Source organism: Mytilus galloprovincialis, chromosome 2 (assembly GCF_965363235.1).
Source record: "Mytilus galloprovincialis chromosome 2, xbMytGall1.hap1.1, whole genome shotgun sequence".
In the NCBI taxonomy this organism is placed as follows: domain Eukaryota; kingdom Metazoa; phylum Mollusca; class Bivalvia; order Mytilida; family Mytilidae; genus Mytilus; species Mytilus galloprovincialis.
This window is the reverse complement of record NC_134839.1, coordinates 62,542,765-62,557,972: the sequence shown is the minus strand read 5'-3', so window position 1 is coordinate 62,557,972 and position 15,208 is coordinate 62,542,765. Positions and strand designations below refer to the sequence as shown.

Sequence of the window (15,208 nt, the reverse complement as noted above, 5' to 3'; positions counted from 1 at the left end):
AATTTTTGGCTATTTTTTCGACAATATTCTGGTCTCAAAGCAAAAACATAGATTCATTGTCATTCAAGACTTTTAGGTTTTAAGGACATTAAAAGACCGATGTGTAGGATAAAGCAAAAATTGTAATTCTCATAATCATTAATACTGGACCTGTCTGGACATCTGACTGTTCTTGTCTTGTATTGTGCTTAGACTTTGGTGATTTTTTTATGACTATATTCAGTGATATTATTTGCCTTAAATTAGTGAAGAATAAAGGCTTTTTCCCCTGGAGAAGAATCCCAATTTGAAAAAAAGGCTTAACATTATTCCCAAAAAGACAACTTTATTCCCAACAGTGCAGTCTCAGTAGTAATTGTGCATAAATACAAACTGAAAAACACTCATTTAAACATTTTTCATGCCTAAAATGACTATATGTGCAGATTTGAGGGTCTATTTATGTATATTCACTGACAAGAAGGGGTCTTATTTCAAAACAGGGGTCTGTAAATTGAAGTTTCAGTCAAATTTGTGGTTTACTTTAAATTTCCCAATTTGATGAGAAGGACGCATATTTTCCCAATAAAAAAGGGTAGAGGTAGTTTTGAAAAAAGCCAACAATATCACTAAAGATTTTTTTTGATTATCGAAGACCCTCCAGCAACCATTGATCATTAGTATTTTTTCTATCCATTGACTTTGTGTGCGATTAGGTTTCGTGCACATTTACTCCATATTCCTTTATTTTCTGTTAAAGTGTCTGAACATGATTTAATGCAAGTTTAACCCTTCAATGTAAAAGGTCATATGGCAATACTTTATTGTTTTTTTTTCAAATTATTTGATACCGGGAAATTGGTGACCTTACTTTAATTTAAACCTATGTCAGCTATCTAGATTTTATTCTACAAAAAAAAGAGAAAGTTTTGTATTCTTTGTAATCAAGTTCAATTCTCCATGCAGAAACGACCATTTTTTCCTGTGTCTTGTAGCATCGTATATTCTTAAAATATTTTCTTGCACAATATCTCGACATCGGTGGGCATGCAAACATTGCAAAACCACAGGTTTACAAATTAAAATCAACACTCAGACTTTAGTCACAAAGTAGGACAATAACTGAACAAAAGACAAAACCCGGGACACAGAAGTACAAACATTAGACCATCAACCTTTAGTCACAAAGTAGGACAATAACTGAACAAAAGATAAAACCCGGGACACAGAAGTACAAACATTAGACCATCAACTCTGAAAACTAAAAGAAAAATAGAAACATGGATTACGAAAAACATGCAGGGGCGACACCAGAGAGTGAAGAGAACTTGCTTCTTTTTAGACACTTTCTGTGAACACAATTTGATATTAAGACAATCTTTTGTTTCATTTTTTTTATTTTTGAAATTTCTAACATGAGGCATTTGCCTCATTTGCCTCAATGTAGTTACGGCCCTGTTCTGTTGTTTATCTTCTGGTCGTTATTTGTTTGTTTTTTTTGCCATGGCATTGTCTATTTGATTTCAACTTAATGCTCACTATGCGGTATGGGCTTTGCTCATTTTTTAAGGCCATACGGTGACCTATATAGTTGTTAATGTCTGTGCTATTTTGGTCTTTTGTGGATAGTTGTCTCATTGGCAATCATACCACATCTTCTTTTTTATATTAATAGTTTTACTACCTTTTTTTAATCTTCCACGTACAGTGTCAAAATTTGATTCGTTCGTAAATAGCTGAAATAAGCAACCTGTAGGTTTAGTTTCAGACACAGACTAAAGTTTAACTATTCAGTAATTCTGTTTTACTGAGACTTCAATCGATAGAAGTGTCAATATGTATTTCCAAAGACTTCATTTTTTAGCTCACCTTTCCCGAAGTCCAAGCGAGTCTTCTCGTCATTGGGGGTCCGTCGTCCGTCGTCGTTAACGTTTACAAAAATGTCCTCTGAAACTAGTGGACCAAATCTAATAAAAATTGTTAAAATCATCATTAATAAGGTATTTAGTTTAACACTGTATCCGATGATTCCGCCCTCCATCAAAGATGGCCGCGATCATGGCTTAAATAGAACATAGGGATAAAATGAAGTTTTTGTCTTATATCCCTGAAACTAAAGCATTTTAAGAGCAAATCTGGCGAATCAGACAACTGGTTGTTGGGTTGCTTGTCCTGTATTAGTAATTTTAAGGAAGTTTTGCAGTTTTTGGTTACTATCTTTAATACTATTAAAGTATCCATTTATCTAATAACTTATAGTATCTCATACTATTAATTATGATTTTAACCTTATTTTACATGATTGCCGAAACAACAGTAAATATAGGTAATCGACACAAGCTTTTGAGAGCCTCTAGTTATTTTACTTACAATCTTGTAAAAGTTTGAAACCCATTACATGTATAATTGTCAAATAGGATGACAAAGAAGCTGAGGGTACAGAAGTCAAACATGTAGATAAATTTACCTATCTAGGAACTGTCGTTAGTACAGAAAATCCAACGAAAAAAGATATTAAAAGTAGGCTAACCAAGGCAAGATCTGCATTTCAAAGACTACGACCCATTTGGAAGTCCAGCCAATACAACAGAAAAACAAAGATCAGGCTATATAACAGTAATGTTAAATCTGTCCTTCTATATTGAAGTGAATGCTGGAGAGTAACAAAAACAGATTCGAGATCGGTCTCAAGTTTCCACCACAATTGTCTGAGGCGAATTTGTAAATTTTTTTGGCCAAACCGTATCTCAAATGACTATCTGCTCGATTGATTGATTGATTGTTGGTTGCTTAACGTCCAGTGGCAAATATTTCATGCATATTCAGGACGAGAACAAGTTCACAATAAATACAATAGGTAGGTTGTTGTAATAGAGGCCATCTAGGATGATGGTCGGGGAAATTTGGACTGCCACTGGAAAATGAGGGTATATTGGATAGGGACAGAAATTTTGCCTTGCAACAGGCCACCTACGGACCCCTCAAAGAGTTGTTGCAAAGGTTCTTAACGTGCAAAGAGCATGGCACTCTCTTTACACGAGGCATCGGATTTAACGTCCCCTACTGACGGACGTGACTGCGAACTTGATACATCCCGCACAGCCAAACGGACGCCCCACTTCAGCAAGCGTTTTACTGCCGGTCGGGAGAAGACCAAGTGACCATATTTCTATACCCCAGTCACCCTTGGGGTAACTATCTGCTCGAAACGACCAATTCCACGTATATCCTCAAAGAAATACAACAGATGCGCTTCAGATGGCTGGGCATGTTCTCAGGATGTCTGTATCCAATATAACCAGGACAGCTCTTAGATGGACACCCCAGGGGAAGAGACCAAGAGGAAGACCCAAAGCCACCTGGCGTCGAACAATTGAGGTAGAACTAAAGGAGCTTGACATGACATGGGGAGAAGCCGAAACAAAGGCTAAAGACAAATCTGGATGGCGAAATCTTGTGGCGACCTTATGCTCCACAAGGAGCGAAGAGGATAGGTAGGTAGGTAGGATGATCTACATAAGTTTTTTTCTCCTTAAGTACAAAGTATGAATTTATGAAAATACAAGTCTTGTCCGTGTCATCCTCAATTCCCCCCCTCTAAAGTCACATGGCTTTGTAGATCTTTGTATTGTAAATTTTATTGACTTCCACCCCCTAAACAACTTGCTTGAACATATAAGCCACTGCAGCGACTTTATAAAAGCTCTTTATAGGGCCCTTTCATTGGAAATAAAATATCCTTATTCTTCGTTGAAATCAAACAGATACAGAACTATGCACACCATAATTTTTATTACTTACTATTTCTAAATTTAAAATAAGACTAAAACTATAAGAATTGTAAATTACTACTTTTACTGCTAAACAATCATTTCAAGTCTTCTATAAGAAAACTGAGACCGCCATGACTAAAAATAGAACATTGGGGTAAAATGTAGATTTTGGCTTATAACTCTGAAACCATTTGAATTTAGAGCAAATCTGACATGGGGTTAAATTGTCAATATCTATCTGACTGCCCTGAAATTTTCAGATGAAATGGACAACATGGACAACTGGTAGTTGGGTTGCTGCCCCCCCCCCCCCAAAAAAAATAAAATAAGTCAACATGACCAAAATGGTTAAGTGATCCCCTTAAGGAGTTATTGCCCTTTATAGTCAATTTTTAACAATTTTCATTAATTTGGTACATTTTTATACGACCGCAAAAACTGAAAATTTTTTGGTCGTATATTGGTATCACGTTGGCGTCGTCGTCGCCGTCGTCGTCCGAAAACCCGCACTATAACTTTAGTTTAAGTTAATAAAAATCTATGAAGTTTATGACCATAAAAGAAAGGTTGGGATTGATTTTGGAAGTTTTGGTCCCAACAGTTTAGGAATTAGAGGCCAAAAAGGGCCCAAATAAGCATTATTCTTGGTTTTCGCACAATAACTTTAGTATAAGTAAACAGAAATCAATGAAATTTAAACACAAGGTATATGACCACAAAAGGAAGGTTGGGATTGATTTTGGGAATTGAGGTCCCAACAGTTTAGGAATTGGGGACCAAAAAGGGGCCCAAATAAGCATTTTTCTCGGTTTCCGCACCATAACTTTAAGTAAGTAAAGTCCATAAGTAAATAGAAATATAAGAAATTTAAACACAAGGTTTTTGACCATAAAAGGAAGGTTGGGATTGATTTTGGGAGTTTTGGTCCCAACAGTTTAAGAATAAGAGGCCCAAAGGGTCCAAAATTAAACTTTGTTTGATTTCATCAAAATGAATAATGGGGGGTTCTTTGATATGCCGAATCTAACTGTGTATGTAGATTCTTATTTTTTGGTCCCGTTTTCAAATTGGTCTACATTAAGGTCCAAAGGGTCCAAAATTAAACTTAATTTGATTTTAACAAAAATTGAATCCTTGGGGTTCTTTGATATGCTGAATCTAAAAATGTACTTAGATTTTTTATTATTGGCCCAGTTTTCAAGTTGGTCCAAATCGGGGTCCAAAATTAAACTTTGTTTGATTTCATTAAAAATTGAATAATTGGGGTTCTTTGATATGCCAAATCTAACTGTGTATGTAGATTCTTAATTTTTTGTCCCCTTTTAAAATTGGTCTACATTAAAGTCCAAAGGATCCACAATTAAACTAAGTTTGATTTTAACAAAAATTGAATTCTTGGGCTTCTTTGATATGCTGAATCTAAACATGTACTTAGATTTTTGATTAAGGGCCCAGTTTTCAAGTTGGTCCAAATCAGGATCCAAAATTATTATATTAAGTATTGTGCAATAGCAAGAAATTTTCAATTGCACAGTATTCAGCAATAGCAAGAAATCTTCAATTGCACAGTATTGTGCAATAGCAAGAAATTTTCAATTGCACAGTATTGCGCAATAGCAAGAAATCTTCAATTGCACAGTATTGTGCAATAGCAAGTATTTTCAATTGCACAGTATTGCACAACAGCAAGAAATATCTAATTGCACAATATTGCGCAATAGCAAGAAATTTTCAATTGGAGTTATCTTTCTTTGTCCAGAATAGTAGTTGAATCAACTTAAATCATTGTTTTATACAATATACAATGTATATTCACTTTTACTACCAACTGATAAATTAAAACAATTTTTACCATTCAGTGATAACAAGCACTTTTTTTTTACATTTTAATATTTTATGATGTATTTAAATGACTAGTTATTGTTGCAAACTCCATTAGCAATTTGAATTGAGATCAGTTTTGGAATAAGGGAAAGGGGCATGTGAAAAAAAAATTGGGTGGGGGAGGGGTGTTCAATTTTTCTCATTTCTGATTTCATAAATGAAAAGAAAATTTCTTCAAACATTTTTTTGACAGGATTAATAGTCAACAGCATAGTGAATTGCTCAAAGGCAAAAAAAAATTTAAGTTCATTAGACCACATTCTTTCTGTGTCAGAAACCTATACTGTGTTAACTATATAATCACAATCCAAATTTAGAGCTGAATCCAGCTTGAATGTTGTGTCCATACTTGCCCGAACTGTTCAGGGTTCAACCTCTGCGGTCATATACTGCATATGCTGGTGCCGCTGGGATGTTGCTACACAGAAATGAAAAGTTGACTATAGGAAATTAAAATCATCGCATTTGTAATAAATTTTGGTATTCAACCTACCATCAGTAGTCTTTTCGAGAAAAAGGTCTAAATATGAAGCAGATTTGTCGGTAGCTTATCTTTAATTTCAAATTCACTTGGATATATTAAATGTAAGTGATCACTAAATCAATTATTATTAAGAGACAGTACATCATCAATATACCGAAAGGTGACATTAAAAGACTGGGATAATTTCTTTTCTCCTTTCTGTACAAGCCCTTGGATAAATTCTGCTTCATAGGAATACAAAAACAAATCTGCAAGTAGAGGAGCGCAATTGGTACCCATTGGGATTCCAATAGTCTGTTGGAAGACCAAACCTCCAAATTCAACAAATATGTTGTCAATTAAAAAGTCCAGCATGCCAGTGATATCCTCATCTGTGTATTTTTTCCTTGACTCTGTATGATTTTTCACAAAGTAAGCTGAATTCCTGCCCAAAACTAGATATTTAAAACGTCTGGTGCCCTTTACGTTAAGGAAACATAAGCTAACAAGTTCTTTCAGTCGAGCTTTAAGTTAAGCATGTGGAATAGTGATATAAAGAGTTGAGAAATCAAAGGTTTTAATGTTGGTACAATGTTTTAATGATTGAGATTGAACTCTTTTGAATTTTTCAGTATCAACATCTGATTAACACCACTTCTTGAATATGCCGTTTCAGAATATTTCTGAAGTCCTTCTTTGACTGCAGTGAGTATGGCAGTAAGAACTTAAGAAAGCGGTATAGTGGAACACTTGTAAGAACCTGCAATATAGCTTTCCTTATAAGGGTTCGTTTGAAGCTGAGGAATCCAATATAAGGATGGAAGATCCTGGTCTTCATCCTTTGGATTAACACCAAAGGAGATTAGAACCAATTTGTGGTTTTCCAGGATTTCCTGCTTCATAAGCGTACTTAGTTTATATGTAGGATTTCCAAGTGTGTTATTGATCCCAAGTTCCTTAATCAGGCAGTCAATGTAGTGTTTCTTGCAAACAAAAACAATATTGTTCGAGGCTTTGTCAGCTGGAACTACAACATATCTGTCATGGAGGCAAGACATTTCCTCTATGACCTGAGGATCTTTAAAGACGGAAGGAGCTTTGGTGCTCAATGACTCTGTAAAACCCTTTCCTTCATTATGGCGCCACCCCCTTTACTCCATAATGACGCCTTTTGAGTTTTGACGCCTGTGTAATGCATCAGTTAAAACATTCTCCTACGAAAAATCTGTATCAGATTTAATAAAAATTTTTATCTAATATAAAAAAGATAGTCATGAGAATATACGACTGGAATTTCATTGATGAAATGTTTGTTTTCCCAATGCATGATTTTTGTTTTGTTGAAACAACCCTATGCGAATCAAGTATGTAAAAAAAATCTATGGAGGAAAGGGTTAAGCTTACTTACTATTATCTGAATCAATGACCTCACTGATTTTACCCACTCCGAAAGAGTGTCAACCTCAACCTTTTCTATAAGATTTATTTTTTTCTGAGACGAGTGCCTGTGGTTTAGGTCTCCAGAAATTACATGGCCTGCAGGATTATACACGAAATGGGAATGTGAATAGGCACAATCAGATGGTTTAGCTTTGAGAGAAAATTGTAACTAGCAAGAATGTTTAGTAAAGTGAGATCTACAAACACATCACCATCACCAAAATACAATTTTGTCATGAATCCATCTGTGTCCTTTGTTTCATATGCACATAGACCAATGTGAGCGACACAGGCTCTTAAGAGCCTCTAGTTTGTGTAACCTGTAATTAATTCTTAGTAATAATATTTTTTTTTCAACTGATAATCCAACGGCCAAGTCCAATATATTAGCACAATTAAGCATGAAACTTTGCACAGCTTTAGTTTTTATGCTTCTGAATATTTTTGGATATGGAGGCTTAGTCCTATTTACCTTGGACATAAATAGAAATCAAGTACTTCTAATGTCTAAGCAGTATACAAAGTATGAGCTACAATAAGAGAAGTTCTAAGTGGAAGTATGAGCCTGAAAATGTATAATTCATGACTTATTTTTCAAGATATTTCAGTTTGAATAAAATTGAGAATGGAAATGGGGAATGTGCCAAAGAGACAACAACCCGACCATAGAAAAAAACAACAGCAGAAGGTCACCAACAGGTCTTCAATGTAGCGAGAAATTCCCGCACCCGGAGGCGTCTTTCAGCTGGCCCCTAAACAAATATATACTAGTTCAGTGATAATGAACGCCATACTAATTTCCAAATTGTACACAAGAAACTAAAATTAAAATAATACAAGACTAACAAAGGCCAGAGGCTCCTAACTTGGGACAGGCGCAAAAATGCGGCGGGGTTAAACATGTTTGTGAGATCTCAACCCCCCCTATACCTCTAGCCAATGTAGAAAAAGTAAACGCATAACAATACGCACATTAAAATTCAGTTCAAGAGAAGTTCGAGTCTGATGTCAGAAGATGTAACCAAAGAAAATAAACAAAATGACAATAATAAATAAATAACAACAGACTACTAGCAGTTAACAGTAACTGACATGCCAGCTCCAGACTTCAATTAAACTGACTGAAAGATTATGATTTCATCATATGAACATCAGGCACAATCCTTCCCGTGAGGGGTTTAGTATCATACCATCATAACATATATGAGAAGAACATAACCCGTGTCATGCCAACAGTTGGTTTTTGAATAAATGTGTTTAGTTCCGATGCAAAGACCCTATAAGTGAATCAATATTAAGGCCAAAATATGCAATCTTTAATGACCTGACAACAGTATCGTAACTATATCCCTTCTTAATAAGTCTGTTCAAAGGTTTTGTTAGTTTTTGAGTTGAATATTGACACCTTTGTGCTTTATAAAGAATATTCCATAAAAAATTGGATGTGAAATACCTGAACGTATAAGAAGTCTGCATGTTGAGCTATATTTACGAATGATGTCCTTATACCGATGATAAAATTTAGTAAATGTTTTGACTAGTTTGTGATATCGAAAACCCTGGTGTAATAATTTTTCAGTAATACATACATTTCTTTCGGTAAAATCTAAAACATTGTTACATACACGAGCGAATCGTACAAGTTGAGATATATAAACACCAAAAGATGGTGACAAGGGAACGTCACCATCTAAAAATGGATAATTAACGATAGGAAATGGAAAATCATCTCTTTTATCATAAATTTTAGTATTCAGCTTTCCGTTAGTGATATAGATATCAAGATTGAGGAAAGGGCAGTGGTCATTGTTAGTATTAGCTTTATTTAAAGTAAGTTCAACAGGATAAATTTCTTTAATATACATACTGAAGTCGTCATTATTGAGAGCCAAAATATCATCCAAATATCTAAAAGTATTATTAAATTTGTTTATCAGATGTTGTTTCGATGGGTCTTTGCTTATTTTTGTCATAAATTGTAACTCACAGCAATTCAAAAACAGGTCCGCAATAAGTGGTGCACAGTTAGTCCCCATTGGAATTCCGATAATCTGACGATATACGGAATCTCCAAAGCGAACAAAAATGTTATCTAGTAAAAATTCAAGGGCATATATAGTATCAAAGCATGTCCAATTGACATAGTTTTTTTGAAATATGTATTTTTACAAGTTTTTCTTTATAGTTTACTCCCAAAATAAAACGCCTATCAATTTGAAAGAATTCTTAATGAAACATTGCTGTGTAGTTATTACAGCAGCACATCAAAACTCTATACAAGTACTGTCATATACAACTTCCTTTCAAGGTAGAAAAGTAGTCTTTACTTGACTAATATGTTATGCCTCCACAGTAGATTTTGAGTTCTTAAATAAACGTTATTTTTATTTTCCTTTTCAAATCCACATAACTGATTTGATTAGTGAGTGTTTCTCTAGAAATTGTGTAAGCTTATCATGAAAAACAGCATTAAAGTTGGATGCAAAATGATCTGCACTTGCTACTTTATTGTATGCTCTTAAATCTCTTCACAGACCAGTAGGTCATTGTGGTATTATTTTTCTTCTTTTTTTTTTACGAGACATGTTTGTGCTTGCATGAACAACGCAACAGGTGCCACATGTGAAGGATCTGCTTACACTTTTGAAGCACCTTAGATCACTCAAGGTCTTTTCGATAGGGTTTCATATTGCTCAGTTTTGAGTTTTCTATGTTGTGTTTTGTGTTGTGTTTTGTGTTATGTTGTTTGTCCTTTTGACATTTTTTCATTTTTGGCAATTGCATATTCAGCTCACTTTTGAATAATGATTTTTAATGTCCTTTAGTGGTATATTTCGCCTCTCTTTGAGCTATATACAAGATTAATAATAAAAGATGTGACAACAGTTCTTTAACTTTTAAACAATGGCAAATGACAACAAAAACAAGCTATAGAATTATCATTACAAAAATGATACTTGAAGGACTTGATCAAAACGAAGAAGTATTCATTGTTGGTAAAACTTTATTCTCATTCACATCATAATAAATAATTATGTACAATAAATTTATGTAACATAAAAATACAAAAAATATATATCAATGAAATATTCATATGCTGTTATCTAATTAAGGTATGATGATTTTATACTGACAGGCTAATATAACACAACACTCAGGACATTTAAGTTAATGAAATTTTTGTGTTTATTTGTTACTTATTCATTATTTTTTTTAAATGTAACTTCGTCATTGTAACCATCAGGATAGTTCTTATCTACAATTTTGAAGTTTTGGAAAATATTTATTTTTTTAATGAGAGGGATCAAAATTTTGTTATTTTTCAATGGCATAAAATGACAGAAAAAAAAAATTCTATGAAAATTGATACAAAGCATTGTGGAAAGGTGAAATAACCATTTTATGGATGATTGAAAATAATTCTTTTTAGTTATGGATGTTTGAACCAAGGGTCCGGAAACAATTCAAAAAATCAAAAGTCCTAAATCATATATTGGGATTTAGGTCAAATTTCATACTTCAACAGAAATAATTTCGGTCATTTCGTTGAGATCGAGTTTCAAAATCGCCATTTTGAACATATTTTTGTTTTGTTATCGATTTTATGTAATTAAACTGCCACTACAGTAAAGTGGTATAATCCTGGGGGGCCCTTTTAATTACTATATTAATGCCTCGGGAGCTATTGGCTAATGATTGCTAATCTCTTTACCTGTGTTTTTAATTCCCACCTGGCTATTAATCACAAGTTCTGAACTAATATTATAAAGAAATTGAAATTCTATACCAACTGTCTTCATTATTTAATTACTTTTCAGCTAAGACAATTGTCAATTATGATTTAAAATTAAATTAAAATTTGATTTAATTTACGTAGAAAAAAACACACGTACTTTGTTTACTATGTAATATGCATGACTGAAATTCTCTTCTGCAGATTTGACAGTAAATCATAAATTTAAAATAATTTCATGCTAAATAAAGCTAGTGCAACTATTTTCATTAATATTCTTACACTATTAAAGGTAAAATATTAAAAAGCCTATGTTTCTGGTGAATTTGATAAACAAAACTAATCCCGGAAATGTGTCTGGAATTGTTCGTTTTAGTATTGTCGCATTACATCCGGTTTTAATTTCGACTTCAGAATAGAAAGAAACGTAAGAGATGACTGAGAAAATTATCATTTTGAGTCATTAAAATCATTTTATTTTTTTTAAACTGTCTTCCCTTAATTGCTCTTGAAAGATTTTAGGAAAATGGTAGGATAAATCATGAAGTAAATGCGATGCAACAGTGAAACAAGTTCGTTGATGCTACGAGTATGAGCATAGCAGTAATGAGATTTTGTCAATCTTTTTTTTAAAAGGGGCACCAACTTTTAAGTTATATGAAAAAGACCGAAATTAGGTGAAAAAATTTCCAGATCCTTGGTTTGAACATATTATGTTCTGGATGATAAAAAAAATATGAAGTAAACATAACAATTCAAATAGATCTAAGAAGATCGCAACTCTCTATTGTTGTGAAGTTGGTTGGTTCATAGATGAATCAATTTGTAAACAAGACTTCTTTGCATGTACTTGAAGTTTCCACATGCATGCATTCACCTAAACAAACAAAAAATCAGCCTGTCAGATATGTCTGAGAAATGTTTATGAATATAAAAAAATTGAGGTGCTGCTAAGCTAGAATCACAATTAGCAATTAACATACAATCACACTATTATTAATACCGTTCAAGAAAATTGATAAAATTTTACATTTATAGTTTACATTCACTCTACCATATTCAAACAAACAGTCTACATCTACTAAATGGGTTAATACAGGAAATAATATTATAAACTCTATGTTATTGATCAGCATGTCATCATGAAGACTTATCAACTCTAGTGACAATAGGAAAACCATAGACTACTGGGGCTGCTCCTATGAGGAAAGGTAAACGACAAGCCTCTCTGGCAGATGATATCTTAGATAACACATCACAAGGTTTATCAGAGAGACACGACTGTAATAAATGTTCTAGAAATCTATCAATGTCTTTGTCTGTTACATCCCATAAGTTGGAAACAATGCATGGGCTGTAAAAATAAATCATATACATATTTATTATTTCAACTATTTATATATGTTATATATATGTAGGCTAACATAGGAAAAAATTGTAATTCTTATGCATAGAATTTAATATTTATGGAAAAATAATATTAAGTGAGTTAAGGTGTCTATCGGTCTGTAGTTTTTTTATTCATTTAACAGTCAATGACATTTTATACATTTAAAGAAATCTAATATTAATTAGAATTTTTTAATATGAGTTTGATAAAAAAATGTGTCAGGAATTGCACATGTGACAGCTTTTTCAATACAATTTTCTATGAAACTAATATTTCCAGCAGAGTTAACCTTTGTCATACGGGGCCGTACCCAGACCATCGTTATTTGGCAGCAATGGAGCTCCATACATTTGGAGGTCATTGTAATGCCATTTAATTCGTAGTGTGTGCATTTTTCCTCAATCTGACACTACTGATTGTCATGTTTCTCATTTTTAATATTCATTTTGAGCTCAAATACGAACTTAAAAAATTGGAAATCAGACACAATTGTTTTTTTTGGAGGGTTGGGCTTACCTTCGAGGTCTGAAACATGGAGTTATGAGGACTGAAATCTTGACAAATATTCTTAACACAAAGGCATATAATGACTGATTGTGTTGATTATCAAAATACGCAAAGGAAATAACTCTTGAAAAATGTTGATCTGCATTTACTTTTAAGTTTGTTCAAAACCTTGCTAACATATATCTTTGATATAAATTTGATAAAAATCTTGCAAGAATTGGATATATGAGAGCGCTAAAAATACTGGACTGACAGACAAATGGACACCCTGTATGATTATGTACAATAAAAGCAGACATCTATGTCACTATAGTATTGATTTGATTTTGAATTTTTGTTGTTTTAATGTGACTTTTAAGCACCGCATTTAGGCTATTTTAGGGGAGGGGGGTTTGGGGCCAGTTTTTATTAATGGTTGAAGCCTGAGTGCCTGGAGAAAACCACTGACCTTCGATAGGAAAACTGACAATCCTAGTAAATTAAGATTGGACTCAAGTGCACCTGCATGAGCGGGGTTCAAACTCACAACCCCAGTGTTGACTGGCTAGTGAATAAAGTAGTAACTACTTAGACCACTTGGCCACTGAGGCCCCTCAATATGACTTGATATTGAAACTATACATGCAAAGAACTTATAAGAATATTTGATCACATGCGTGTAGACTATGAGTATAAATAAGTACTAGAACACAACCGCGAAATCGCGGGCACATACAGCTTGTGAACTGTTGTAGGATGATTTTTTGTAAAAGATAGTATGTATGGAGAATTTCATAAAAGGTATCAAAAGCCCTCTCCCTTTTTCCAAAGACCGATATTTGTTTCCTTTCTGTTAAATTCAATTATTTTTCGTGTTTCTGGACTCAGACCACAATTATTCTTCTCTTTTGCTACAATGCTTCTTTTGGTAAAAGTCAAATCAAATTAAAAATTTGCACCATTTCAAACATCAAATAAATGTAACTGCTTGTATAATAGACCATTATAAGTCTAATAAAATATGCTTCAAGGACAATCCATCAGTGCTTTTTCTTTTGAGAGCCTTACTAACATGCCAATGGTAGGATATGAATCTTGTATAAATGACTAACTAAGACCGACTAAGGCTAATTTGAGGGGTGGTCGGAGGGGTCCTGATCCCGAAATCCCGAGATGCAGAAATTTAAAGAATTTCATATCCCGAAATCGAAAAATATATTCCTCAGATCCCGTAAGGATCAATCCCCAAATCCCGAGCTTCAAAACACCCGATCCCGATGCCCAGAAAAAGGTCCTGCCTCCCTCTAATCTCTACCTTACTTTCATTTTTGCCAAATCACTATTTTCACTTTCAACAATAAATTGTTATGCCCCATCTAGTCTGTGCATCCGTGCGTTCGTTCGTTCGGTCATCCGTCTGTCTCGCTTCAGGTTTAAGTTTTTGGTCGAGGTAGTTTAAGATGAAGTTGAGGATGTTATACTTATTTTAATATATATATATGTAAGTGGTATGACCCCTTAAATAGTAAACATTTCAAAGAAAACAGTAGACAGAATCAGGGACTTTCTATACTAACATAGAAAGTCCCTGACAGAATACAGAGAGTCTCTATATATCAAAGTAGTATAATCGTAGTTTACATGTAGATAAACGCTAACAATAGTTGTCCTCTCTAAGGAGGTATAATAGTTTTGGTTCTTGTGATCTTTACACTATGAAATGAAACGCGAAAAATAATTGTTCTCTCTAAGGAGGTATAAGACTTTTATTATAGTTGTTATTTTTGCTATCTAAACACCATGATATGGAGAACGCTCTGAATGGCTTATTCATTTTTCATTTTTGTTATCTATCATGCAATTGGTTTTTTTAAAATGTGTCACATGTTTTACTTATTCTAATATAGAATCATATTCAAAACAGTGTGGCTGTGGTCATTGATTGACGACCTAAATTATCCCAGTCTAGATTATGTGAACATTTGTCTGTAACGACCACTGCTCACTATGTACTTGTTAAAGACACTTAAACTGTGGGGTCACAAAAGGTTCTCAACACC

At 33.7% G+C, this 15,208-nt stretch overlaps 2 protein-coding genes across 2 annotated transcripts in view; one reads left to right on the top strand and one right to left on the bottom strand.

Moving 5' to 3' along the window:
* The first annotated feature begins 3,463 nt into the window (after positions 1 to 3,463).
* LOC143064068 (KAT8 regulatory NSL complex subunit 2-like) overlaps positions 3,464 to 15,208 on the top strand; it is a 486,386-nt gene continuing 474,641 nt past the window's right edge. The window contains exon 1 of the mRNA XM_076236586.1: positions 3,464 to 3,474. The gene's annotated coding sequence lies outside the window, so the exon portion shown is untranslated. The remainder of the gene's footprint in view (positions 3,475 to 15,208) is intronic.
* Positions 10,526 to 15,208, bottom strand: part of LOC143064061 (uncharacterized) — a 49,333-nt gene continuing 44,650 nt past the window's right edge. The window contains exon 27 of the mRNA XM_076236574.1: positions 10,526 to 12,626. Within this exon, the coding sequence (XP_076092689.1) occupies positions 12,413 to 12,626 (214 nt within the window). The 3' untranslated portion in view covers positions 10,526 to 12,412. The remainder of the gene's footprint in view (positions 12,627 to 15,208) is intronic.